Below are 27,774 nucleotides of genomic sequence, written 5' to 3'. Positions count from 1 at the left end.
GTTGGCTGACTGGGACAAAATATCACAAAGATTTTTTTTCAGTTGCCTTCTATTTAATGTTCTCACGCGGTGTTATCAAAATCCAGAAGATGTGATGAATCACTCAGTGCACCTTTTAAAAACAAGGAGATTGCAGAGAAAAGACCACAAAAACATCACAAACCTAACTGTACGTCTTTCCGACCCACATTCATAGTCTCCTTAAACAGGATCATTTGCTGGTAAAGTAGCATGTGGCAGAGGTGCTGTTGCTATGGTAACCTGCTGAACTCAACCACGTGATGCAGAAAAGGGGTTCAGAAACTCAAACTGTCTTTAAGTTGAGAGCAACAAATCATTTCTTTTTGCTCTCACAGGACAGAAATAACGGGCAACTCGTCTACCAAAGCAGGAATGTAACGAGAGGAGGAAACTGGTTAATTAATGATGTGGCCGAATGACACACCTGGAGTTGGAAGCTCAGTGAACGAGACGCAGAAATTGTCATTTTACTGGCCGAATGACATGACGCTGCTATGGTGACAAATGGACCACAACGCCATTATTTTAAGAACATCACTTTTTGTACCTCTATTCATCGCAAATTATCCTTTGCTGAGCAGAGAACGAGATGAGCTTAGAAATACGCAGACTGGCCAGAACATTAAGGCCACCCGCAAGCTCCACTTCAAGATCCAAGCAGAACTCACACTGCTTTTATAACACTGGAAAAGCTGATTTAAACTAGCTTGATTTTAATATGCAAATATTTGCTCTTATTTTTGAGTCACAGGCAGTAAAATTTATCATTTGATTATTTAATCGTTTTGTTGGATTTCAGAGAACTGGCTGACAATTGATCACGCACAGGGAGAGCATGCAGACTCCAGACAAGGAGGACGGAGCCGTGATGGGAAACCACAACCTTAGAACTGTGAGGCCGACAAGCTACCCATTATTTCACTGTGCTATGGAAATAGGAGTTCAAACCATTCAAGATTCTCACATCCTAAAAATGTTTAAAAATATATTTAAAAAATTTTCATATGGACATCTCAACGGACAATATTTAGATAAAGTTGCAGGACACGAGAGAAATATTAGAAAGTAGCATACTACTGTAACGCTATAAGCAAAACAATACAAAATATTACGGTTAACCTCTCGCACAGTATAAATCACAACTAGGGCTGAATGACTTTTTAAAAAATGATGTCATAGTTATTTTTCTGTCAAAATATTGCCACTGCAATTTAATGTGCGATTATGTTTCCAAAGCCCTCTTCCCATTTATTTTTTTTAACAAAGACAATCCCAAAAAAGTATTTATTAGATAATAAATACTTTCGTCCTACAAGTTATGCTGATGCCAAAATAAACCCAAACAAATAACAACAAAACAAACACTTTTGCTTGCAGTCTTTTCAGTGCTCAGTGTGACAACCACACAAAATTCTACCAAACAACCGTGGCATCAACATAAGTTGGTAAGTCAGTGCAAATTTCTTGGCATTGTTCGGGTGTACCTAATGAATTGCCCGCTGGGGATATTTTCATGTCCTACTGTCACTATTGACCACTCCATATTTTAGTTGAGGGGAATTTTAAGATAGTCATTCACTCTGATGTTATCATGCTTCTTAACGTTACGTTGGCTCAAGGACACACACACACACACACACACACACACACACACACACACAACATGGGGCTTATGTTTGTGTGTGCATGTCTGGGCCCTGAGGCTTACTGACTATAAATGAAAGCCATTACTTCCCGCAGATCACAGTAAACGTCATGGTAACGGCTTTTAGAGGCACCCCGCACGGAACATTAACCACCTTGATATTAGACCCGATTAATCAGCAGCTCAGACGAAAGAGCAAATGCCCTTTATCTCTTCTGCCCCATTCTTCACCAGGCAGACGGCAGACATGTCGAGGTGATCGTTGTTTGAGATGTTCTTACCAGCAGGCCTTGAATGATGGTGTGCCGGTTCTTCCCTTCATAGTCCACCACTTCGATGTAGTCCAGATAGGCATCGGCCCAGTACACCAGCCTGCTGACCAGATCCAGCGTGATGCCATGGGGGAAGACAATTTTACTGTCCACAAGCTTGGTCCGGTTCTGGCCGTCCATGTCGCATCGCTCCACCTTGGGAATCTGACCGTAGTCGGTGAAGAACACCTTTCTGAGGAGAGAAACGGACGAACCCTATTGAGGGTTTGCTCGGCAGGGAAGACTTTAGCACATCAGTTATTAGCATCAATTTTGCAGTGGCAGTGAGGTGGTGGTTTTGTGCCACATGAATTTTTTTCTATGGCTGAGAAAAAAAATCCTTGTTTCCGATGTTGCATATTGCATGTTTTAAAATGTAATAAGAAAATTGGTTTAAAAAAAAAAATAAGTCACAGAGAATGTATCTGGCAGTTTTCCTGGAGAAAAGGCTAATATATAGAAGACCGCTCTGCTTTTAGTTCCATCAGATTGAACTTCATACTCTTGTGGGTGCAAAGACTTGGAAATCAATACACCCATCCAGCCATCTATTTTCTAAGCCGCTTATCCTCGCGAAGGTCGCAGGCGTGCTGGAATCTATCCCAGCTGCTTTCGGGCATTAGGCGGGGTATACCCTGAACTTGTTGCCAGCCAATGCCAGGAAATCAATATAGTTTAAGTGATTTTTCAAGAAACATTTGTTTCAATATTTTTTTGTTGGCTGCCTCACAGGGGACTGGCGTAAAATTGCAAATAAATTTTGCATGTTCAATCACTAAAGAGGCAATTGCGCTGTCACTAGCCGTTTTCTTTCAAAGTGAGACTTTAACTGACTCATATTAGTTTAGCATTAGCCAGAAAAAAACAAGGTTTAATATTTTTTTTCTCAGGGTAGTGACCTTATTTCTTGCAGCACTTAACTGGCTGTGAGTGATTCCGAATTAAACAGTTCTTTTCAAAAAACAATGCTATTTTTATCGAGAGCGTTAACAGGCATTTTCTGATAGCTTAGCTAATTTTAGCACTAGCATCAGATAAGAAACGAGTCACATAAAATGGGTCCCCTTTTTCCAATAGGAGGGTCAGAAATACAAATTTATATGTATGATGGCAGCATTCTATCACTAACATGCGGTAATAAAGTAGCAAAGTCATATTTACAGAAGAACAAACATTGGGCACAAAAATAAAATGAAAAATAGTAATTCCGGCAGCTAGAGTTTTTTAATGTGTTTTTTTATGTTGTGCAACGGGACCGTTTGTACTAAACAGCTTAAACGGTTGTAAATGCATTGCCATCAAAGAAGCTTTACGTTCGAGAACCTACAAAGCACACCTCGCAACATCTGTAATCACTTAATTTAATTCTCGAACCCTGCAAGCGTTCTCATGCAGTTTTAACAATTTGTCTTTAAAACACGTGACGTTGACTTTCGGGCCTATCGAGAACATTCCAAGTGTGTTTATGTACACATAGGAAATATCGTCACACTGACCCCATGGTGGGGTCCAGGGCAATGCCTTTGGGGTTGTAGAGCTCCTGGTCCAGAAGGGTGACACATGTCTGTCCGTCTTTGTCGCACACAAAGATCCTGTCGTCCACGTCATCCACAAAGTAGAAGTTTCCGGTGAGCCAGTCGATGGCCATCTGCTCCACATCTGTGCAGAAAAAAAAGATGGGGGAGGGGGAGAGGGAGGAGGTGTAAGGAAAAGTCCAATTTATTTTTAGTCCTTAAATTCCTGTGGACTTGTAAAGAACCTGAACATGTGATGTTGTTGTAAATACTTCTAGCAAGTAAGAGGTCATGATCATAGGTTGAAGGAAACTAAATGAGCCATCAAATTGCTGAGCAGTTTGTGCTCTTAACACAAGCGGTTCGGGTTTTCAGGTTTTGGACAGGGAGGAAGTTTGCTCGACTGACAAATGAGTTGACATGTGAACAGCATCAAGCCGGCCGACGTCATGCACGTGTCGCTTCGAGGCCAATCAGGCAGGATGCTTCCTTTGAATTCAACACTACGTGCGGACTTTATGGACAAATTATTGAAGGACAAAGTTTGAGACTGTCAAGTTTACAGAAGCAAAACAAAAGTAAGAGGACACCGTGATGAACACTGTTGGATGTGGTGCACGCCCGCCACATAGGAAGGGGTGTTGGTGAGGGGAAAAACAGTGGATGGAAAAAAAAGACGATTAAATGAAACTATCCTTGATTACTTCCTTCTTCCTTCCTTCCTTGCCCCAAACAGCATCTCAAGCCAAATACTAGTCAAATACCTCCCGGGATGATGTAGTTTGTTTAAAGTGGAAGAGCTCATTTTGTTGCTGAAGTTTATAGCACCTCTGCCAAACTTGAACTGTTTAAAAAAAAAAAGGAAAATGGAGGGGAAAAAAGGGAGTCTTAGGAGACTTTTTTTGGGTGTCGACCAGGGTTATAATAGTTTGGGATTTTTCTTTGTGGTTGGATGAATGGAATGTTGATGATTCTTTTCACTTAGGAATGAAAGTCCTCCATTGTAACTTCAACCAGAGAGAAAACGAAAAGAAAAAATGATTTTGTCTCTCGAATAAAAGTGTCAAAAAGGTGCCTTTTTTTTGGTCTTAATATTCTACTTTCCGATACATGACAGATGACGAGTAGACTGAAGAAATCATTTCAAGATTCAAAAAGCAAAAACAGAAAAAGTCCACCTCTAGACAAAAATTTAATGGATTCCTGCTCAGCACATGCGCCGCCTTCCATAAAATTTATTGGAAATTGATGATATGTACTTTTTGGCATAATCCTTAAAACCAACAAATATTCATCACCAATACTTCTCGCTTTTGGAGGATGAGAAAATGATTCAAATATGGGAGGGAAGCAGGTTGAAACAAAAATATATTTGTTTTTCCATAAGAAATAATCATCAAGTAAATCATTCTTATCATGGCAATTAAACTGTGATAGTCAGCTCGTGAGCCCGCTCATAATGATTACTATTAAAGCTAAATCAGATAAATGGGATTAGGAGCTTGTGGATGACTTGCCATTGTAGACTAAATCAAATGTTTGGGGTACGTTTGGTGTGATCCGAGCCAGGCATAAATAACACTGTGAAGGGCTCTGCTGCTCGCAAAACAAGCCAAGGGGATTTTCCTTTTACTTTTTCAAGACGTGCACATAACTGATGTTTGCAGAGGAAACATAATGAGCGACAATTAACAAGTTTTATATTTTCGTAGAATCCTAATGCAAAACCTTGGCGCTGAAATCTTATACTGCGAGTGTGCACGTATTACGTTTTTAATTCATTGTTCTTGACATGAATGAGGGCAGACAGGTCAGTTTTGTTAGGGAGCTGGACGGGTCTGGGCGGGACTCAGTGTGAAAAAGAAAATTGACCCATTCAGAACTCTTCCATCCCATCGTTTCTCTTTGCATGTGGAGGAGGCAATGTGTCGGCAGAACAACGGCTCCACACTCTTCTAATGGCTGTGATGTGCCAACACTGTGTAAATACCAGGATGACCAAGCATTAGCAAAACAAAACGAAATAAAAACCAAAAATGATATCACTTGTATCAGTCCGATACTGCAATATAGGCCCATGTTCAGGCTGATATATATATATATACATATATATACACACACGCACGCACGCACACACACAAACACACACAATACACCATTCCACGAAAATCGTGATGTTGAATTGAATCCAATTAATTAAATAGTTCAGCCCGAATGCAAACCACATGTGGTGTCAGCCTAAATGATTAAAAAAAATAATAAACTGCTTTAAAAGGGCCATCAAATACATGCAGAGAATTGGATAGACCTCACGAAGGAGAAACAAAACGTACTGAAAAGTCCACGGGGATGACTTGAGTCAAAGCTCTAAATACCGTTTTCTATCTGCCAGCCCACATTTGCACAAGGCGGTCGACGAAGAGTGTGAGCAACAGATAGAAAGTGGATTTGAGAGGAGGGCTTCACAAACCGCAAGACGTCTATTTTTACAGCTGCCAGGAGCTCCAGTCGTCCCAGAACTGTCCTCACACAAACATAAACAGCCCAGATGTGGGGCTGTAGTCGTGCAGCAGGGGTCCTGGGTCATGAAGTACTGGTTTGTTTTCTAGGGTGAGCAGGGTCACTGGGATGATCGAGGCAATCTCCATTTCTCCAACCGAGACCGATAAACTTTGATATGGTGGCAATGACTAACCACATTCTTTGTCCCCTCCCCCACCAAAAAAATAATACTTTGACCAACAAACAACCAATAAATCTGTCTCTCGTTGCAGAGGAGTTTTTGGTGTTGCAAGTATTTTGGTTTGAGTAAAAGTTGCCGAAAAGGTGTCAGCGAAAACGACAGAGGAATGAAGCAGAAAGGAACAAAATGTGAGGAAAAAAACAGAGCAGAAGCTGGAAGGGAAAGGGAGATCTGATTTCCACCGGGGAAACTTGGCCATTGTGCTGCATTTCTGAGTTTTATGGGAGTCAGCGGCCATAATGCCAGAGGTGCTCTTCGTTTTTAACACACACGGCTCGGTTTAAACGCTTCCAGCTGCTGCGACACACTGATTCACTGATTAAGCCATGTATAAACAAAGGTAGGAGACAGACAGACACACACACAGACAGACAGACAGACTCACACACACACACATGCGCACACACACACAAACACAGAGATTGCGCAATATTCCAAAAGAAGCAGCTTCACTCACTCCTGCCTTTGCTTTTTTCCCTCCTCCTGCATGCATCGTGTTTCCCCTGGCTTGGATTCTTTGAGTGTACTCCATTTTGAATTATGTCAATCTCACACAAAGGAGATTTAGCTTAATTTCATTTTTTTTTTTAAAGAATGCAATCAAATACCTCTTCACCTATTGACCTAGGATACAACATTGCTTGGATTCAAAGTGTTGGAAGGATGAAATGCCATGCTGTTTTTATTTCGATTATTATTACTGTTATTATCCGTCCATCTATTTACAGCATCGTTTATCCTAAACAGGGTTCAGAGTCGATGGAGTCCATCCCAGCTGACCTTTGGCGGAAGACAGACTAGACCTAGAACTGGTTGTCAGTCAGTCGCAGGGCACATATATATAGTCACACCCACATCCACACCGTCACTGAGTGGGAAACAATCCCACGCTGTTCTGTTATTATTGTTGTTATTATTATTATCTTTTTAAGACTACTATGAGAAAGGGAAAAAGAAATAAACTTTTTGGACCAGATGTTTACATGATTGTTGTGGAAATGTGCAATAAATAAATAATAAACGACCTGTAGCGTAATGCGGACATACACTAATTTATGCACACACACAAAAAATAGAATAATAATGATAATAATAAATCGAGGGGCGGGGGGAGCGGATGTCTTTGAATACTGCTACAAAGCTTGCGACCGCGAAGGTAAAGAAGGCAGAAGGATTTACAGTAAAATGTATGCACAGCGTTTTATTGTCAATCAATGTTAAGGTGTGCCAGTGCACGTGTGTGTGAATGGTGAAAGAATTTGAAATGTGCTGGCTGGCTTGACTTTTTGCAGCATATGACCCCGTAAGAAGATTTCAAGGCGCTATGTGTGTGCTGATCAGAACATGCTGCAGGCTGTGCAGGGAGGGAAACGGGTCTATCCCGGAGGTTTAGCGGCAGCTCTGTGCACACTGCGTCTGCTGAACTCATATTTGGTTTCGTTTCAACGATTCTCAACAGAGGAGCTCTTAGGGTCCATCGGCCATTGCGTACTTGTAAATACGATACTGTCATTTTTGAGCTTTTGGACTTCACATTCCCCTGAAATTTGCACCGCGGTGACAAGAAAATGTGAACTTTCTTTGATTAGAATTTTTTTTTATGGACACACATATAAAATCCTTTTTTCCTCTGCAAAATGTCAAAAGCATTGTGTGTGCTACTTTTTACTAAATCAAGATGTTCGTGTTTGTGTACAAGTTCAATGATTAGTTTTGCTGTGGTAGACCCAGACTTCAAGTGGATAACACATGATACACACTACTCCTCCTCTGCATATGTATATATTAACACACGCACACACACACACGCATGCTACCAGTACGTATTTCCTCTTCAAGATGTCTTTGCATTTATCTACACCAGGGGTGCCCAAACCTTTTGGACCGAAGATCTACTTTTCGATCAACTAACCTCCCGGGATCTACCCTTACCGGCACGCGCACACACGCACACATGCACGCCATGATGAGAAACAGCCTAAAACGGAGGCATGCGATGCACTTTTGCAGCCTGTTAACTATCGTAGCTCACACGTACACTTTTAAAGTGCTTCCCTGGGCCATCCGAGATTCCTATTCTTTGCCCGTGCCCTCGGTGAATTGTGCACAAAGCAAACTCTGAATGAGAATAATGACGATAACAGATAGAGCACAACAGCTCTTATTACAAGCTGCAATTGCAGACTGCTGAGTGCAAACAATTTCCGGTGACGTACTCACGCGCCACCGTAAATTCAAGATTTACCTGCTTTATTTTATTTTTTATTTTTTTATTTTTTTGTGTGTGTGAAAATGAGACTGATAGGATGATTAGGGCGCAGCGTACATGAACACAAAACATATATACTACTAACATGTACAAAGACACACAAATGGTTGTTTTTTTTTCTCCTTGACACTCCTCGGCTCTAGTTGGGACCTGTCTTAGATCTACCGGTAGATCCGGATCTACCTAATGGGCACCCCTGATCTACACTATATTCATCCTTTATTTTCGTTGCATACAATGAAATGAGAGTGAATACAAACTTCAGACTTTGAAGGAGAAACTGAGACAGAGAGAGAGAGAGACAGAGAGAGAGACAGAGAGAGAGACAGAGAGAGAGAGAGAGAGGAGGTGAATTCACATCTGGACAAGCCATCTGTGGTGTACCAAGGTCATGAGTCACTCCAACCAAACGTGCATCATTTCCTGTACGCTCTCGCCTGTCTTTGGTTTCTGCTGCCTCCTTCACACGATGTCGGTAAACAAAAACCTCCCACTTTTGTTGCCTGTTCACAAGGTCAAGTGGCACAGACACTGAATGTGCAGGCTGGTCCCCTCAGATGCTTCGCTGAATTGTATTCAACAACTTCCGTTGCTTTCTCCTCGTGCTGTGTTATCATTTCAGCATTGGAGAGACTGAAAGCAGATGCTCTGTGTGTGCTCTCCTGCTCGAGATTCATGCCGTCATATCTATTCACAAATCCGCCTGTAATTCTGAACACATTCAAGCAGAATCTCCGATGCTACGCGATTAATACGATTGTGAACTTAAACCTATCAGTATTATTTGAACTTGATTTGCAGGATGTAAAATAGCTTTTATAGAAATGGGTTGAACTGCCCCAAGCAGTGTACTATACCATGCATATGACATGGATGACACATTTTCTTCAATATTCAGATCAACCTTTCTTGTCAATGTTAGTTTTATTTTGTTAACTGGACACACACGAAACAATGTTTTGTCTAACATGAATTGAAAAACACATTTTCTCTGATTACCTAAGAATTTAATTAAACAGATTGACAAGAAATGATCAAATTTTAATTGTTTTTACATTTTGAGGGAAATCTAACCCAATGTCTGCAGCAAATATACTAAATGTGAAAATGGTTTTAATTTTGGACAAACTGACTTAAAAAAAGAAACTACGCAGAGTTAAATGCTATATTGTGTATCAAAATCTACTAAGAGTTGATTTTTGCAGATGTGCCTGCATCTAGGAAATGCTGGGGATGGTTGGCTTGTTTACACCTGATATTAAAATCCAAGCAGTAGCAGCAGTGGCACATGGCAGGGAGACTAAGAATATTAAATCAGACTTAAACTTCTGATCTAATTAATCACACAGGCCGATTTCCGATTCCTACTGGTTGGTTTCCAGATACGAATGCGATGGAGAACAAAACTTGTCGAAAAGCCACTGCATTTTTATTTTAAAATCTTTATGCCCGACCTGCATGAATAATTATATCACAGAATTATTCAGTACTTCACTAAAACTATTAAAGAATTAGCTAGAGGAATTATAGATTTCAACCTGTTGCTTTGTATGCAGTACAAAAGAAATAGTGTGATTATTTTTCTCAGAGGATCTATTTCTCTAAATCTCTTAGTATGAAAACATGATATAAATGAAAGATCTGTTCACAATTTCAATGTGAGTGATAATTGTAGACTGGAAGACCCAGGCCATGTGAGGTTTACGGAAGACTCTAAATTGTCGTGAATGTGAATGCGAATGGGAATGGTTGTTTGCCTATATGTGCAATGTTTGACTGGCGACCAATCCAGGGTGTGCCCCGCCTCTCGCTCAAAGTCAGCTGGGATAGGATCCGGTTTCCCCTCAATCCTAATGAGAAGAGTGTTGAGTAAATTGATGGATGGAGAAATTTGTGATTACTAACGATATCATGTGACTTCCAGGTCGAGTGTAGAAAAATGAAAGTTCACATTGTCATGTGATGCAACAACCTTTTCTAAGCAACCCGACTTACGAGTTTTTGTGATGCGCAATATTTTTTTTTGTGATGTGATGTTTTTTTATTGTTGTTGTTTTTTGTTTTTGTTTTGTTGTTGTGGTTTTTTTTTTTAGATAAAAGTGCCTTATAGCTGCTTAGCTGTATATGTGGCCGTGTTGCAACACTTTCAGCCATGGGGATTTAAATACAAGCAGTGCAGCAACACATGTAGACAGACAATACAACAATAAGCATATATTCGTTGTCCTCTATGAAGAATGACTATTACTGCTGTTTTCAGAGTTCGTTTCATTTCTGCATGACTGCCCCCAGTGGCCAAGTCACATATTTGCTTCATTAAAACGTTTTTGTTTTTTGAGGAGGAGCCTGGAATGAACAGATTGGATTCAATTCATTTCTATGTGGAAAGATGACTTCAGATGCACACTGCATTTAGAGAACTGCAAGTTACTATTGCTTTCTGCGATATCACTGGCTTAAATAAAACGCCTACTCTCCTTCCAAAGCAAGTTAATTGCCTTGTCACACGCCGATGGGCTGTACTCACGATGCAAGCTGAGAGAGATGTTGATGACTCTCTCCTCAGTGAAGCCCTTCAGATTGGGAATCTTGGCACATTTGAGGTGCGTGGACGAGGGAGATTCTCCCACATGGATCCAGCAGACCATTTCCTCAGCGTACAGGAAGTCCATGGCTGTGGTTTGCTTGGTGCTTGTGGACAGCAGGCTGTGGACTGTGGTGCCGCTCAGAGAGGTGGCTTGGATGTTCTGGGAGTTGGCGATCAACAGCACAGGCAGACGGTCCACTGGGACTGGGCAGAACAAACACGCATGAACAGAATATTCATACAGTCTGGGCCAAAGTGCTGCCCTCAGCGACTTTTTACCATTCTTGGCCTTGCAGGAGCGGTTGTCTGGCTGTGGCAAGTAGCCCTCCACACAGGAGCAAGAATAAGAGCCTTCAGTGTTGGTACAGGACTGACTGCACGTCCCATATACCTTGCACTCATCGAAATCTGAAAAACACACACATTTGAATCCGCTCAGGAACATTTAATATATTTGACATGTCACATATGCACGCATATTGTTTTGGATCCCGTAACTGCAGCTAATGAGGAGCCATAAGATTACACAGTGTGTTCCTAATCGTATAATTGTCAAAGTCATATTTAATCGTGTTTTTGTTGGGGGGTGGGGGGAACAAGAAGAAATATCATTTTTAACCAGCGCATTGGTGTTTATTTGTATTGAGTATGTTTAAAATGGCATCAGCAACGATGATACGGACATGGTGGCCAACCAGAACACCATCTACTTGGACTATCAAAAGTAGCATGACATTCATCAGGGGTGAGCCCACTGCAAACATTTCTTCTCGTGACCATTGCTCCATGGCCTAATACGGTTTTATGCCTGTTTGAGAGGTTCTGAGGACTCCAGGGACACCAGCAGCAATAAAAATACCTGCTTGCTCCTCACCAGAGGCTTTTGAGCCGCTGAACTCTTAATAGGATTCACGTGCCTGACAATTTTTCCTTAATAATAGCTCACCTCTATCTGAATGAATCCTATTGAATGAATGAATCCTATCCATTGCTTGAAATGATTTTCTTGAAAAGTACGACATTTCCATTTCTATCTCAAGACATGACACAATTTCACCCCTCTTCCAGCCCCTATTATCGCTTAAATAAGTGACTTGTTCAATTTTTTTTTCATAATTTCATTTGAAAGAACAGCCCGATGAAATCTTCTGTTCATTGGGCTGAATAGGAGAGACAAGATACGGGTAATCATTTGGAACCAAGAGCGCGGAGTATAGTGTCCCCTGAGACCACGTACGCCGCTGGTTTTCAAGACATTTCCATGAACTGTACATATAACTCACCTTTGCATGTTTTTCCATCTGAGCCGATCTCAAAACCACTTTTACAGTAACAGGCAGGTCCCGCTGGAGTCACCGCACAATTATCCTGACAGCCCATGAGTGAGCAATTGGATATAAACTCTGTGGAGAGATAGAAAAAAAAAAGACGCAGATTTGACAAAGTCTCAATTGTGGAACAAGTGCAAAGACATACTGTGCGTACCCTGGCAGGACATATAATTTGTGTGAAGACGAAAGTCATTCGAGCAATTTGTGGTGGTGACAAAGAGACAATTGGGGCTTCAATTTGCGCGAGAATGCATTTGATGCTCTGCAACTAAGGTTTAATCCATTCAACTGGGGATTGGAACACTTCAAGCTGCCAGTATACACATTCGGGGGAATATTTACAAATCAACATGTGTGCTGAAGTGTGCGAGTGTACGAGTGTGTGCGTGCGTGCGTGCGTGCGTGTTTTTGGACTTAACGACAGCATATGGCCACGGTTCTTCTCGTAACAGTGCAGTTGTTGCAAATGATAGGTTTAAGAATAAAAGAGGCGGCCCGATGAAGCAGTGGTTAGCGCGTCAACCTCACAGGGCAGAGGTCGTGGGTTCGATTCCCCCCCGGCCTTCCTGTGTGGAGTTTGCATGTTCTCCCCATGCCTGCGTGAGTTTTCTCCGGGTACTCCGGTTTCTGCCCACATTCCAAAAACATACAAGGCAGTCTGATTGAACCCTCCAAAAATAAATGTTTTTATTTGGCTTTGATTTCTCCTTTGGTGCAGTTTATATGTTGGTTTTTTTGGTCACTGTAGCCCATTTGCTGTTGTGTCAGACAGCATCAGGCCTTCAATGCCACTGCACCCCAATGGGTTTCGTACTCTCATTGACATTTTGAGGAAAGGGCTATTACATGCCTATGCCTGAGGCTATGCATATGACAATGTCATCTGCTGCTCTGTTTTTATCTGTGCCGCATTAAAAAAAAAAAAGAAAGAAAGAAAATTAATTTTAAAAAGCCACTTTTTGGACATTTCTTTTTTGAAACTGCTGTAACATCCCCTTTGGGAATCACAAAGCACCAATCTTATTTTGCTGCCTTCTATTTGTGTTATTGTTTTTTTATGCCTTGTGTTTTTGTTACCGGTACATCCTTTTTTTTTAAATTCTTTTTGGGTTCAGATGGCCCAAACATATTTAGAGGACTGTTTGGATGCATGTATTGACCTGGGTTTCACAACCAGCCATTTCTGGTTCGAAAATAAACAGTAATAATCGGGAAAGCCAAACAAAACCAGTCAAAATGGGTTCAGATGGCCCAAACATATTTAGAGGACTGTTTGGATGCATGTATTGACCTGGGTTTCACAACCAGCCATTTCTGGTTCGAAAATAAACAGTAATAATCGGGAAAGCCAAACAAAACCAGTCAAAATGACTGCACACATTTAAAAGCGATGCATCAAAAATGCGGAAGGATACAAGTGGCACAAACACGCTAAAATTACACCTGTCAGCTGGCCATCTCAAGATAGAATCGCAACTATAAATCACAGCGGCTCATCTCTCTTCTTTCACTTCCACAATGACACATGGCACATAAACACACACTCACGCACATCTCCGTCTGATCTACTAGTCACAAATTAATCACTTTGGCTGGAAAACACAAAATCACGTCGACATGCAAACTGTTGCAGCAATCGAGGGCGGAGCCTGGATAAGAACTGCATCTTCAAGGAACTATTTGACAAAACAATTCTGTTGCCACATGATTACATAATAAAATAACTCATGCGTTTGTCTTCTTTCAGCAGTCTTCCGGGGAAATTGAAGCTGATGCGATCTCAATGGGGAAAAAATGTCCAAAGACTAACTTCGCTAAGAATGCACTGCGACCCATTTTGATGCAATGCAGCGCATCTGAAAAACAGCGTACGGCAGTCTTGGTGGCGAGTATTGGAGGCTTGAAGGCATAGCTGCAGTTAAAATTACAGACGTGGTCAGAATTTTCCAAAACAAGCCTGAGCGCTGGACAACTCAGATGTGTTTACTAAAGCAAGACAGGAAGCAATGTAAACAACCTCATCTGATGCATACCATAAATAGCTGTGTTGAAGAAAATATAATAATGCTCATATTGCCAGTCAGGACCATGACAGCTAAAAATCGGATGATTTGGTGGTTTTGTAAATTGACAGCACTCTCAGTATGCATTCATATTAAAATTCAAATATTTTGTCCATTAACTCAACAGCAAATTCTAAACCCTTCATTTCATTTCATCACTAGTTGGCTTTTCATTCAAAATGTGAATCATGTTCTGTTTTTCTGGACACATGCGTTTAGAATTATGGATTTAAAATGTTCAAATTATGCTCCGTTTACACTGGTTTTCCCAAGTGATCATCGCGAATAAAAGTTTTGTTCACTCTTTTTTTTCTCTCTCTCTCTGTGCTCCATGTACCAGTCTTAACAATTTCACTCCGATCATTATTCCTGCTGCAGTGCATTTTTCTGAAGAGCAAAAGTCGACCTCATTAAAACAATGAATGTAAATCATTTACAGCCATGGCAAAAATGAACAATGTTCGGAACACTTATTGTCTCTTATTATAATTCATTGGTGCTGGCAGGCTTGAAGTCTAGACATTTATTATTATTTTCATATTGTTTTTGCATCAAACTTTGCAAAATGACTTTTTTTGTAAGGAGAGTCGAACCGTTCATACATACAGTACATTCATTCATTCATTTTCCAATCAGCCTGCCATGCATGTTTTTGGAATGTGGGAATGAAACTGGATTACCCAGAGAAATCCCACACAGGCCCGGGGAGAACATGTAAACTCCACACAGGGAGGCCAAAGCTGGAATCGGACCCGGTACCTCTGCATTGTGAGGTCGACGCGCTAACCATTGGACCACTGAGCCGCCCAAATTCGAAAATGTATTAACAAAAATGAAATACAGTACCCACATATTTTGTCCATAATTAAAACTTCATTTTTGTCACACATATGGTGTGGAGGTTCGTGGTTCCACACTGAGAAAAAAAACGGAGTGTTGAATCGACTCCGTTTATTTCATCAGGTGGTTTTTCAGTGTATGTGACCCCGAGTACCAATGATGAAAAATCGCGGAACCCATCCAATATTTAAATTGCCCATCCCTGAATGATTTACTCCAAAGTATCCGCTGTAATTACGAAACATTTGCAGCATCTGTCGACACTAAATAGCTGCTAGTCTCAGATAATGTCAGATTACAGAGAGGAGAATACCCGCCCTGGCTGCCGCTTTGATTGACAGTCGCTCAATTGGCTACCCATTAAAGCCAAGTAGAGGATGAAGACGACACGCCCACAGAGACAATTTCGGTTTGTCAGTGGATGTTGACAGGGTCGATATTTTATCAGCGCAAACGCTGCACATTAATTGGTTTGGTGCTTGCGCGTCCTTCTGTCGCTGTCTCGATAAAAACACAATTTTGATTGTGAGTCATAGGAGAATAAGCCCCTAGCTTGGTGTCGCAATCAAAGCCTTCAGTTTTCTCATACACATATACACAGAACATCTGAACACAGTGCACTCGGATATTCTCGCCCTGATGTGGGGAATAAATTTGCTACCACTATTTGACTGTTTTTGGCACAGCGGAGAGATAAACATTGGGAGTTCGAACATAAGCGAGATATGCTGTTATTAATAACCGTAAAAGTGGTATGATGAAAGAAGAAGTGCCACAGCGCAGTGAGGATGAACGTGACGAGTGAAAAAAAAAAAGGGAGGTGATACCTCGGCAGTGAGGTCCCTCGTCCCAGCCGTCGGTACAGTCTGGCGCCCCGTTGCACAGTTTGCTCATGTGGATGCACAGCTCTGTCCCCCCACACTGGTACTCATTAGGCGGGCACTTTAACACAGCGCTGTGCGGGCCTGAGGGAAACAAACATAAATGTGATCAACTCAAAAAGTTATCAGCACCCGGTAATAATGAGTAGATATGTACAGTACACCAGGAGTCAATGGGTCGCCCCACAAAGATCACATGAGAAGCCACACGAGTGCCCGTGCTAAAAATAGCTCGGCACTGACATTGTGATTTCGTGGGAATATTGTACACGTGATCATTCGAACATGTCAACACTCGCCAACATTTATAGAACGTGTTGTGAATGGATTTTCTGTTTTAGACTTTGTTAAATCATTCGTGATATTGCGAGAAACCGCAATTCTTCACATCGATGAATGTCTTTAATTATGAACAATTGCATCTGAGTCGAGGTAATTTGTGCATATTTCAGAAGTTCCAGCAAATTGCTAGTATTTTGCATTCATCAGTCCCCAAGATGAAGCTCTCAGTTTCCAAAAGAATGGTGAGCCCTGCTCGGGGTGTAGAGCAGGGCTCGCCATTCAGTGGATTGTGGAGTTTAGACTTATTCAAACTGCCGATTCTGAATCAATTGAAGTACTACCGCCATCCTGCTCTGGTCAGCATGATTCTGCTTTTTATTTGCACTGGCTTTGAAACAGGAGTTCAAAACAATCTGTCATTTAAAAAGAAACAAGCAGTCAATTAAATTACCCTCGTTCCTTATTGGGGATATAAAAATTTAGACCGATGCCTCTCCCTAATATGCACAGAATGTTTTGGATCACATATTAAATACATAATGTCAGCATTGTAAAATCTAACAAATACAGTTGTACCTCTGCTGATGAAATTAATTGGTTCTGGAAAAATTTTCTTAACTAGAAAATGTAAGTAGAGACGTGTTTTCCATGTAAATGCCCTATTTCGTTCCAAACCCCACAAAATTCTTACAAAAATGTTTCATAAAGCATAAAAATGCAATTGTTACAATTAGATCATTGAACAATAAAAGAGAGTTGTGCATAATGTAAAAAACAAAGAATAGAGTATAGAATAAAATGATCGTCATTTCACTTTTAACTGTGTCCTCTTTTTTTTTTTTTTGCCCTCTTTCGTTCATGTTCTGTCTCAGAAGTGGTTTTTGCCTGCCGTTTTGGAAAGAACGTTTGTTTTTGTCGGCTTTTAACAATCCTTCGGAAATGTCCAAGGCAAACATCAGCATCGAGCGATCGCCCGACTGGTGAACATTGTTTCTCGGTCATTCACATTTACGTAAAACTATCGGAACAACTACTGGGCAAATGATGCTGCATCGACACACATAGGCACATACGGTAGAAGTCCCTCTTAGCCAATGGCATGCCAGGATGATGCTCGGTAATAGCCAATGTCAGAGCAGCTCTCGGTATGTTGCAATCAGGGAACTCAGAGCTGCAAGTAGCAGCCCATGCTGTATTTTTACCTTTCGTATCTTGAAATTTCTTTTGTCACAAAAGATAATATTTTCCTGTCAAGACGTTCCGTAACTTGAAAATTTCGTATGAAGAGACATTCATAAGTAGAGGTACCACTGTATCCAGTAACTGCAAATTCATAGAAAGTGAGTCAAATACAGTGTAGGACCATCCCTCAACAGCCTCCCGACCTGCTGCTGTGGTGTCCTTGAGCAAGACACCGATACCGTGAACTGTTCCCAGGGCACTAAAGTAGCTCTCTCCTTCAGTGTTTCAGTGTGCTGCATTCACTGCTGTGATGGCAGAGGACACATTTTGTGAATATGAATTGATTTATGGCTAGAAACTTCATTCCTTTTCTTCTTTTTGAATGTGAGTTTGTCTTGCACCATCCTATTTAGATTCTTCTTTATTCTTGTGTGGTATCATGCATGACAAAGGGTTGAACGCAGAAGTCTACCTTGACCTCAAAATAGTTCTTCTCTCGAAAATGATCGGCCTCAGCCGCACTCCGCTATAAGAGGTTGTACTGAGACTCTAATTCTGTCCGGGCCATGACGGGTTTCCCACAGCCTTAATGAAAAAGTGGTGAGCCGTGCCAACATTCGAGGCAGTCAGGCTTCATTCATATTTTATGAGACAATAAAGAGAGCAAAAATGCTTACCGGTAATTTCAATTTCTGTAACGTGTGTGAAAATGGGTTTATTATATTATGTTGTACAGTATGTCTATTATTGTTACCAACCTGAATTTTTGGTATCTTTCAGCAATTCTTGATTGACAAATCCCTTTTTCTTGTACTTCTTTTTGTTCAAGTACTTTCACTTTGTAAATGTAACCCAATCTGCTCAAAATCCACAGATACCGAGTTTTTTTTGTTGGTGTGTTTTCTCTCTCGCCGACATATGCAATCCCGCTGTGGGCATGGGGGAAAAGTAGCAGAACTACAAACACATTATTATCCAGGACCAAACCAGACCTTTCAATGCATCGACAGCACACACACATTCACAGACTTCACACCCACAACAAGCATGCCAGTGCAGTGGTATGTGGGCATGTACAGTACGGTGGTGTTTGCTGAGAGATATCTTTGGGATCACCATGGGAGAAAATATATCTCGAGTAAACACCAGTCTGGGCAGACTTTCTCAAATTCCTCAAACTTTACAGCCTGAATGCATGAAAAAAAGGGACTAAACAGCCACAATCAAAACGCGGACACTTTTTTGACTTTGCTTTTTTTTCTTCCTGGATGAGGTTTTAGTGCCTTGTGACTCTGACGAGTATTTTCATCCACAAGGGGACAAATGACTCAGCAAGAAGTCTGTGCTGTTGGCCACCATTTTGTGCAGCCTCTCCCAACAGCTGTCGAAGGGCTGTGCGACATGATTGATGAACAAAACAAAGGCGCATATTATTGTTTTCTCATGAAGCAGGATTCATCGTAGCAACTGATTTATGAACCGAGTTCAATAAAATCATGGCTTTTTAAGACTGAAAACGGGCACTTAAAAAAAATCCTATCATGTTTTTTTATTGATGTATTAATGCTCAGTATGTAAATAGGAAATGCACTACAACAAATCTTCATATATACATATATATAGCGAGAGAGAGAGAGAGAGAGTGGTAGTAAACAATCGCTCTCACATTTCCACAATACAGCTGCAATTTCTATCAGAGACAAGTTGATATTTTACTCCCCCTGAAAAAAAATCTGCAATGTGGCAGGGTCGCGGTGGGTGAACCGCAATTTAGCAAAATGGATTAAACAACACAAAATGGTGAAAGGTCTTGCTTTGGATCGGTAATGCAGAAAGAAAGCATATGAGGATCCTGGTGAAGCATTAGCTTCTATGAAGAAATGTGGTTGGAAACTAAATACTATCATATTTGTTTGTAGTGACAGCAAGCTGAAAAGGAAACAAGTTTGAAAGTGGCTTCATAGGGAGCTCCACGCTATGAGTGAACAAATGTTCAAATACACGTGGTGGTATGTGAACACAATCGTATCAGGGTGACGTGTGACGTTCTCCCGCGTGCTGGCCCTCCTATCGCTAAGCTGCCGATTTAACACGGGGCAACAAAGCCCCCCATTCTGGATTAATACATTTTATAAAGAACCGGGAGCCATCATACCGGCAGGCTCCGGCCTTGCCATCAAACATCTGACCCAAGTCTACTCATGTTTGGCCAAAGGATTAAATACGTGGAAAAATCAAATACAATGTGTTGATTAGTTTGACTTGGCTCCCTTATACCTCGAGAAAGCAACCTACTGGATGGTTTGTTTGTTTTTAGTCTTTAAAGAGACAGTGTACAATAACAATAACAGAACAATATCACATCAACCTAAGTTTTTTTTTTACGGAACGTCAAAGGAAGTAATAGCTAATTATATTACATAGGGCGCAACGGTCCAAAACTTTCGCCACTATCTTTCTGCTATGGATACTCAAAGGAGACAAACTTAGTGAATGTAGTTCCTCAACATCATGATTCCAGCATGTGTAACAAGCCCATGCACTTACTGCGTCACGGGACGGAATACTAGAAGTCATTTGGGATGACATTGTGCTGGCACCTCTGTTGTAAAACTGCTGATAGGTTTGCGAAGTATGGTCTCTCTGAGGCACCGTAGTTAGCGCGCTTCAAAATGCATGCGCGTTGAGTTTAGTTGTTGCATTCTATTATCTCGCCACTAGATGGCACTAAATTCTACATACTGTACCTTTAAAGTTACACCAGCGTTTTGAGGGCAAAAAAAACAATCAGCACACAGACATCTTGTTTTCGCTCACAGGGATGCGTCAAATGTGATTGTATCATTAACCAGTCCGACAAGCAGAAGCGAGACAAGCCAAACTTTTCCGCGGTTTATAAGAATTGCCACCCGTATGGCGCAAATTGCCCAAAATGAAGCGCAAAAGATAATGAGACCGTTGCAATCAGACATTTTGAAAAAGTCTGAAGAAAACCTCCACAAAGACTCATCTTTCAAAGGCCACATGGGATAGATTTTTCCTACCACATGTGTTACATTGGAACAAATGTGTGGTCAATTACCAAAGTAAGAAAACAATTGAAGTGATGGAAAAAGGAAAGAGAAAGAATAGGGAAGCCTCGCAGGGGCTAATTGAACACCTCGTTCATAGGAAGCGGTCCAAAGTCCCACAAAGCTCCATTCTTCTGTGAGCTGGCAGCAGATAGTAGGGCTGCGATGCAAATGGTTGCTAATTCAAAGCAAACATGGACTTTTATTTTTTTCAATATTCCTTTGTGGTGGTGAAGCGAGGTTATCTGACAGAAATGCTTGTTGTAGTGAATTGACTCACATGTTCCGATGGATAACCAAAAATTGTTGGAAAAGCTTTTGCACTTAGCAAAAGATGCCACCAAAACGTTTGTGAGAAAATGGAATTTCCAAAGGTTCGCTGAATCTATGATGTCAGTTAACATCCAAGGTGTTCCAATTTTAAAACATTTCTTTCCATTTCGATCAATCAATGATTTAACAAATCGCTTTCTCGGCTGAAACTGTATCATCTTTAGTAAATTTTAATGGCATCGTTATGAGGAAAATGAGAATGTATTCTGCAGTGAGGGCTGGAGACTATGACCGAATGGGGCGCCATGGCATACGTAATTGCATGCGTGCGTGCCTGTGTTTGGAGATGCTTTTGTTGCAGTCAGATAGGCCTAAGACCAAAACTTCCACTGAGCAGCGAGGACGTGCATGGAAGCGAGGCAGAAGAAGCTTCAAATGTTTGGGGGAAATGAGGCGATTGCTCCTCAAGGCGTCGAGCCGATGCGGCATCAATGACGCGTGTAAAAGAAAAAAATGAACCACGTGCCTGGCTAATTTATCAGTAAACTATCACCACAAATGTCCACTAAATACTTTAACTGGGATCAAATTAAACTCTAATATCAACACATTAACTAAATTAAATGTTCACCTATCCACACGCAGAGTATCATGATTGGTCCATTCAAAGACTCCCCTCCCTCCCATGCATACCTGAACTATATCGTTTATCATGGTAGTTTCTAGGAAAGTAGATTCTTTTAAAAAAAAAAAGTGTTGTGAGACCATCAGATATAGAGCGGAAATAGCTACAGATGACAAAATGATAAGATCAATTGACAATTTCTTCAACCTTAAGACCTGTTTTTGTTTCTCGGTGATAACACAGAGCACTTCAAGCAGCAATACTTTGAGTATGTTGTTTGTCTCGTAGAATTCTGCCTCAAATAAAGAATTTCGTGATGAAGACATTATTCATAATTTATCAGTCAATGTTGCCCAAAAAGACTGACAGGAGTTTTGTATAAAAAGAAAAGTGAACTGTGGTTGGATGCGGTGGAGCAGAACACTGGGGTACACCGAACTTTTGGGGAAAAAAATGTGTACCCCAGTTCATCTACATGTAGTAGACCAAATTGTATCAAAATGAGAGTGGTTTTATTCCTCAAAGATATATTTCATGTTATTGTAAACCACTGTAATATGATTCACAATTTGAACAATGCACTTTTATATATTTTTTAAAAATGCACTTAAATAACAATTCACTTAAAATGGATAGCACACAGAAATGAAATGTAAAAAAGTGGGGGGGGGGAAAGTTTTTAAAGATTAAATGCAAATGTATGAACCGGACAATAAAATCAATTGAACTGTATTTTAGCAATGCTTCTTTCACTTACCACAAGAGAGGGACTTTGTGCCACTTGTGGTACTCGTACCCCCTTGCTTCATTTATTTATTTTTTTAAGGTATATTTTCTCTAAAATGATCTTTAACTTTGAGGAGTCCGCAGTACTCAAACTCATTGTCCCACAGATTTCTTTGACTCTTTAAATGTTATGTCACGCTGATAAGCAGGTGTTCAATCTCGTATTTCAGCCAAAGAAGCAATTTCAAAACAAAAGATATAAGACTGCAAAGACCTTGCACGCGTCGAGTTTTTAGGCCGGTACACACACAGAGGTGGATCACATGCTCCGGTGATCAGTGTGACGGAGTCAGGCCACGCGAAATAAAGCCATTGTTTGATCACCTAAGTCGGCTGTGGCCCCATACAAATCACACTGAGCTGCCGTGTCGTAAGCGGTGTCATGTGCAAACCTTGATCGGAACAGTGGCATGGCCACATGAGGAGAGAACGGGGGGCAGTAGGGGCACGAGGCGCAGAGGTGAAGGGGGCGGGTGATTGATTACGACAAGCGCACACGTTCACTTCCAGTCTAGGATCTCGTCATACGTACGTAAGTTGTGAGGGGGTCTTTTTCAAAATTTAAATTCACATTTACAAAATTATTAAATTTCAAAAATAACTGCTTTTTCAAGTAAACTTAATCATACATAGTTTAAGGTTCTTATTTCATCCTGAAATATTGCTCATTATATTAAAATCTAGAGTCAAGGGAAGAAGTAAGTGACTCGTCACTTCAGTTCTCAAGGTCTCCGCTCATTGCGATCTTTCATTTTTCAAAATATGACCATTTAAAATTAGATGACTTCTAACCACGAGAGCGGTCTATCCATCACAGGTTATATTATTCAGATGCCACTCTTCCACCTCCACCCACACATTATGCCTGACAGTGATGTAACCGTACTCGCCATGGCAACAAGTGTGACTGGATTTTCCAACTAGAATGCATATCAATGCACCAACGGGATCCTCTACCGACCCTTTCTACTGGGTTTGGATCATCCAATAAAACCCTTCCACTTTTCACAGATGTCAGCCAACCAGATGACCATGAATAATTGAACGCGCTGATCCATAAATATAGTTCATAAATAAATAGTGTTGCACCACTTTAATGCCATCGGCCTTTAAAGACACGCAAAAAAATATTTTTTTCCGGCCACTAAAGGCCATTGCTGACCAGCTGGCACTGTCTGTCTGTGATTGCCCATGGCCTGGATGACACAACTAAATTCTGACCTGTAGACCTCAAGAGGCCGTTTGACCAGCCTCCACAATCTGCCCTGCCAATTTTTGGAGAAAAAAAAAGGCGGGGGACTATACAAGGGGCACAAAGTAACCACAACACACCAAAGATTGAAAGAGGCTGTGAAAGGACACAATACATCTGGAATATTGGGTACGGTAATTGTTTGTCTGTTTGTTGGAGACATACAAAATGTGCCAGGCGAGTTCCAGACGGGGTGTTTCAAACCCACAGCAAATTACAAGTTTCCCCCTTCAGTACTGGCCACACAATCAACCAAGACGTCTGCAAAGAGAACCTGAGGCGTTTTCTTCATTCAGAGTGCGAGAAGAGGTGAGAGTTGCAAATCTGTTTCATCATGAACCTTTTCAAAATTCTGGAAAATAAAGTGAAACTCCACTACAACGAAATCATGTTTGCAGCAAGAAATTTTTCACAACAGAGGACTTTTCATTGTCGTAAATTTGATCTTTAAATTTGTACTTTTTATTTTTATTCCAATAGTGCATAAGTATGAGCATACACTTATTTGACACTTCATATAGCCAGCGTAAAAAGAAAAAAGGGAAAGAAATTGTGAAATTTACGATCAGCATTTACTTTCACTTACATAAATTTCTTGTATAATGTATTTTATTTTGCTTCATCCATCTTTCATTTGTATTGCCTTTAGCCTGTCTTCAAGAGTTAAAGCTTTTCTTTTCTTAACTCCTTGGAATGCAAAGGTCCGTTTTGTCGTCATTTTAGCAATGTAACGTTCGTGCTTCGTCTGAAACAAATACCTCCTGTACTACTGTGCATGTGTAAACCAGTGTAGTGGTTGCTGTTGCCATTTCCGAACGAAGCAGCAGAGGTCGATGTGCCATGCTGAGGTTGGATTAGACGTTTGCGGAAGGCTTGTTTTCGTTGTAGTGAATCTCGTTGCGAGGCAAGAGCAGAGAAAAATATTTCGTATAACGGAACAGGGGGACTACAACTTTTCGTTGTAGTGGGAGCAGAAAAGTGGGAATGGTTTTCATGCATGAAAATCTTTCCACACTAGGGGATATTTTCGCCCATGTAGGTTTTGTTGTAGAGGAGTTTCACTGTACAGAACAGCACAAAACTCACATCCTGACAATTTTAGAGGTTGTACGACAGCGTGAGATATTTTGTTTTCCAATCACTTTGCTGTAGTACGGTGTTACCATAAGGATACAGGATATTCTTGAATAACCCTATCTGATTGAAGCTTCCATTTATCACAATTTACTGAATGTTAATCTCGGCAGGAGACCATTTTTTCCACACTGCACTTGTCAGTTGGATCCTTGGTTGCTAGCTGCTCGACCCTGCTCTTCAAAAAATATCACCACCACATTTGCAAGCCTTCACAGGATTGGAAGGGGTCGGGGGGGGGGGGGGGGGGGGCTCCTGGGAGAGCTGGCAAGGTGACAAGCCAAACAGGAAGCCCAAATCCAACTCTCTATAGCACAACAAACTTCTCCAAATGCAGGAGCTCAACTTCTCCTTGGGAGGGGGCTGTAGGGGGGAGGGGTGGCAGGGTCAAACCACTGAGCAAACACTTCACATGCAAAGGTAAAGAAAAATATATTTATTCAAGACAAAGTCACCAGCTATTCCAAGCAAATAAGCATACTGTATAATATTAGTGTAGGTTTGGGAAAAGGAAAAGTAAACAAACTAGACATTGGAATTCAGAGGTGATGTTTGAAGAACAACCAGCATTCAGCCACAATTTTTTTCACCCACAAAATATTCAGTAGTACCCATTAATTCTTAAACACAGAAAGTAGTTTCAAGTGAGTATCAAATCAATTTCAGAATTTCACGGATTCATTGCAGCCAGCGTGGGATTCCCACTTGAGGACACTAAGAGTGAATGGCTGTTCGTCGGGGTCGTCTGCCTTTCTCGTTCGCTGGGACAGACGCCAGCGTGACTCGGAACACGATAAGGAGTTGAAGGTGGATGAAGGGACGTACAGACAATTAAAAGATTTTACAAAGAGAAAAGGGAAAGATCTGTTGCACAAAATTTTGCGCAGTGGAGTTTTTGAAGCAATAGCATACCATTTGACTGGTTACATTTATCTTTTAGAAACCTATTCAACATAAATCACTTATTGTGATTGCCATCTTTATATAACCAGCCATCATGTGTTTACCACACAAACCACTGTGCAACGTCAAAACATTTCAATTCTGAGCTTTGCTATACTGATGTACTGCTCTAACATAGTACGTCAAAACTTTTTGTTTTACGAGGACATTTATTTCCCTCATGAATAATTCCTAAAATGTACTTCTATTGTATAACTTGAGCGCCAAACGCTTTCGTATATCTAAATTTGTAAACAAAATGGCAACCAACAAATTCAATATTCATTCGTGTTTACCTTAGAAATTGAATTGAAGTATTAAGAAGTATTATCATGGTGACTTCCCCGCCTTTCGGCTCGCAAGGCAGGGAAGGAAGACGTGGCCACTAGAGGTCATCGACTACTCTCCCATTTGGGCTCTTCATGCCTAATTATCTATAACAGATGTGATAATGTCTTTTCAACAGTGTGATCTTCAGCAGAACCAGGTGGCTGACATTCCATTAAAAAGCCATGCTCGTGACAGGTAAGGGGTCAGGGGCAAGTGCAGACCAATGTGAAACTGTTTTTCAAAGTACCGTCACACGGACGACGTCGTCGTTCCAAAAAGGTCGCGCCAGCAGTCCAATCCAGATGTTCAGTGTCTACGTTAATGCCTTCACAATATTATTTATGTTCATGTTGCACGCACGGCTGTATTCTAATCTCTGCTGTTGTCCCAGGCAGTCTCTTGTGTCCCTTTAGAGTGCCTCTGGCCTTCCCGAATACTGTCTGTGGTGAGCCCTGCTGAGATTACATAATTGTCTTTTTCTCCTGCCCTCTTCAATTTAAACCCCTGACACGCTTTTCTTGGCTGAACACAGCCTGGGCCCTCTTGTCCTTCTTCAGGGGGGCAGCTTTGGCCAGACTTGTCTAAAAATGGCGACTGGCAGACTAGCACAGCCTTAAATACAGTGTGTTGAATATGCTGGCATTTAGTCATTGCTGCTGTTTGCCGAAGCACCACTGACAAGAACAGGAGGATGAAATACCCTAAATTTTAGAAATATGCTTTTAACTGCTCCACGTGAGGAACGTGTTCATGTGTTTTAGTCAATTAACAATTATTACTAGGGCTGGCATTTGACAAAATGTGACGTGCATGGCAATATTTCATTTAACAACAGCGCCTCTGCTGGTTGCAGTCAAGTAGGGCCCTTGACTTTGCTTCAGGTGACATGAAAAATTCAACAAGTGAGTCAACATAAATTAACAACATCTTCACAATCATTTCATCAAATAATATAATTATTTCATTTGATCAATACATTTCTATTTAAAAATTAGAATAGCAATGCTGCGATTGGCTGGCAACCGGTTCAGGGTGTCCCCAGCCTACTGCCCAAAGACAGCTAGGCTAGGCTCTAGCACGCCCCGCGACCCTTGTGAGGATAAAGCGGATCGTAAAATGGATGGATGGATGGAAGAACGCAATGAGTAAAGCACATGAAATATGTGCAGGGCAATATTCCACTCCAATGCTGCAGGTGGCAGCACACTGCAACTGCAAAGATTTAACAGCATATTTTCACATTTTGTTGCATGACAGACTTATTCTAGATTGAATTAATAGTTTTACTACATCGCAAGAAAAAAGTTATCCCTTCACACAGCTTCATCATTTGGTGGGTCACTGCCTGACTTGGCACACGTCTAGGCAGATTCTAAAGGACAAAAATCAATTTCTTGATCTGCATTAAAAAATATTTAAGCTCCTCCTGCCATGCCTTGGCAGAACATAATCAACCAATGAACAAATGGGGATCAAAACATGTTATTGAAAAACGCAACCTAGCATAAATTATGCATGTCTGCAATTGTATGTTTCCATCAATAGCGCACACCTGCAAACGGTTCTGAAGATCTTGAAGGTGTTCTTTTATGTCAAGGTCTTTGGCCATGATTAGCTATCTGGGCCTGGCGCTTTAAAGAAGCGTTAAGATCAAACAGTTCACAGCCGTTTGAACAGTTCATAACAGCCGTC

General features: G+C 41.1%; 1 protein-coding gene across 2 annotated transcripts in view; it reads right to left on the bottom strand.

Annotated features, from left to right (window-relative positions):
• Positions 1-27,774, bottom strand: part of LOC127607656 (low-density lipoprotein receptor-related protein 1-like) — a 99,340-nt gene that overhangs the window by 52,165 nt on the left and 19,401 nt on the right. For both annotated transcript variants that reach the window (XM_052076154.1, XM_052076155.1), the window contains exons 3-8: positions 16,152-16,289; positions 12,374-12,493; positions 11,370-11,498; positions 11,031-11,294; positions 3,474-3,636; positions 1,948-2,170 (exon numbers count right to left, since the gene is read on the bottom strand). In XM_052076154.1, the coding sequence (XP_051932114.1) occupies positions 1,948-2,170; positions 3,474-3,636; positions 11,031-11,294; positions 11,370-11,498; positions 12,374-12,493; positions 16,152-16,289 (1,037 nt within the window). The remainder of the gene's footprint in view (positions 1-1,947; positions 2,171-3,473; positions 3,637-11,030; positions 11,295-11,369; positions 11,499-12,373; positions 12,494-16,151; positions 16,290-27,774) is intronic.

The sequence above is a fragment of the Hippocampus zosterae genome, chromosome 9, assembly GCF_025434085.1.
Source record: "Hippocampus zosterae strain Florida chromosome 9, ASM2543408v3, whole genome shotgun sequence".
Lineage (NCBI taxonomy): Eukaryota > Metazoa > Chordata > Actinopteri > Syngnathiformes > Syngnathidae > Hippocampus > Hippocampus zosterae.
The sequence above is the reverse complement of the archived record's forward strand: the minus strand, read 5'-3'. Positions and strand labels throughout refer to the sequence as shown.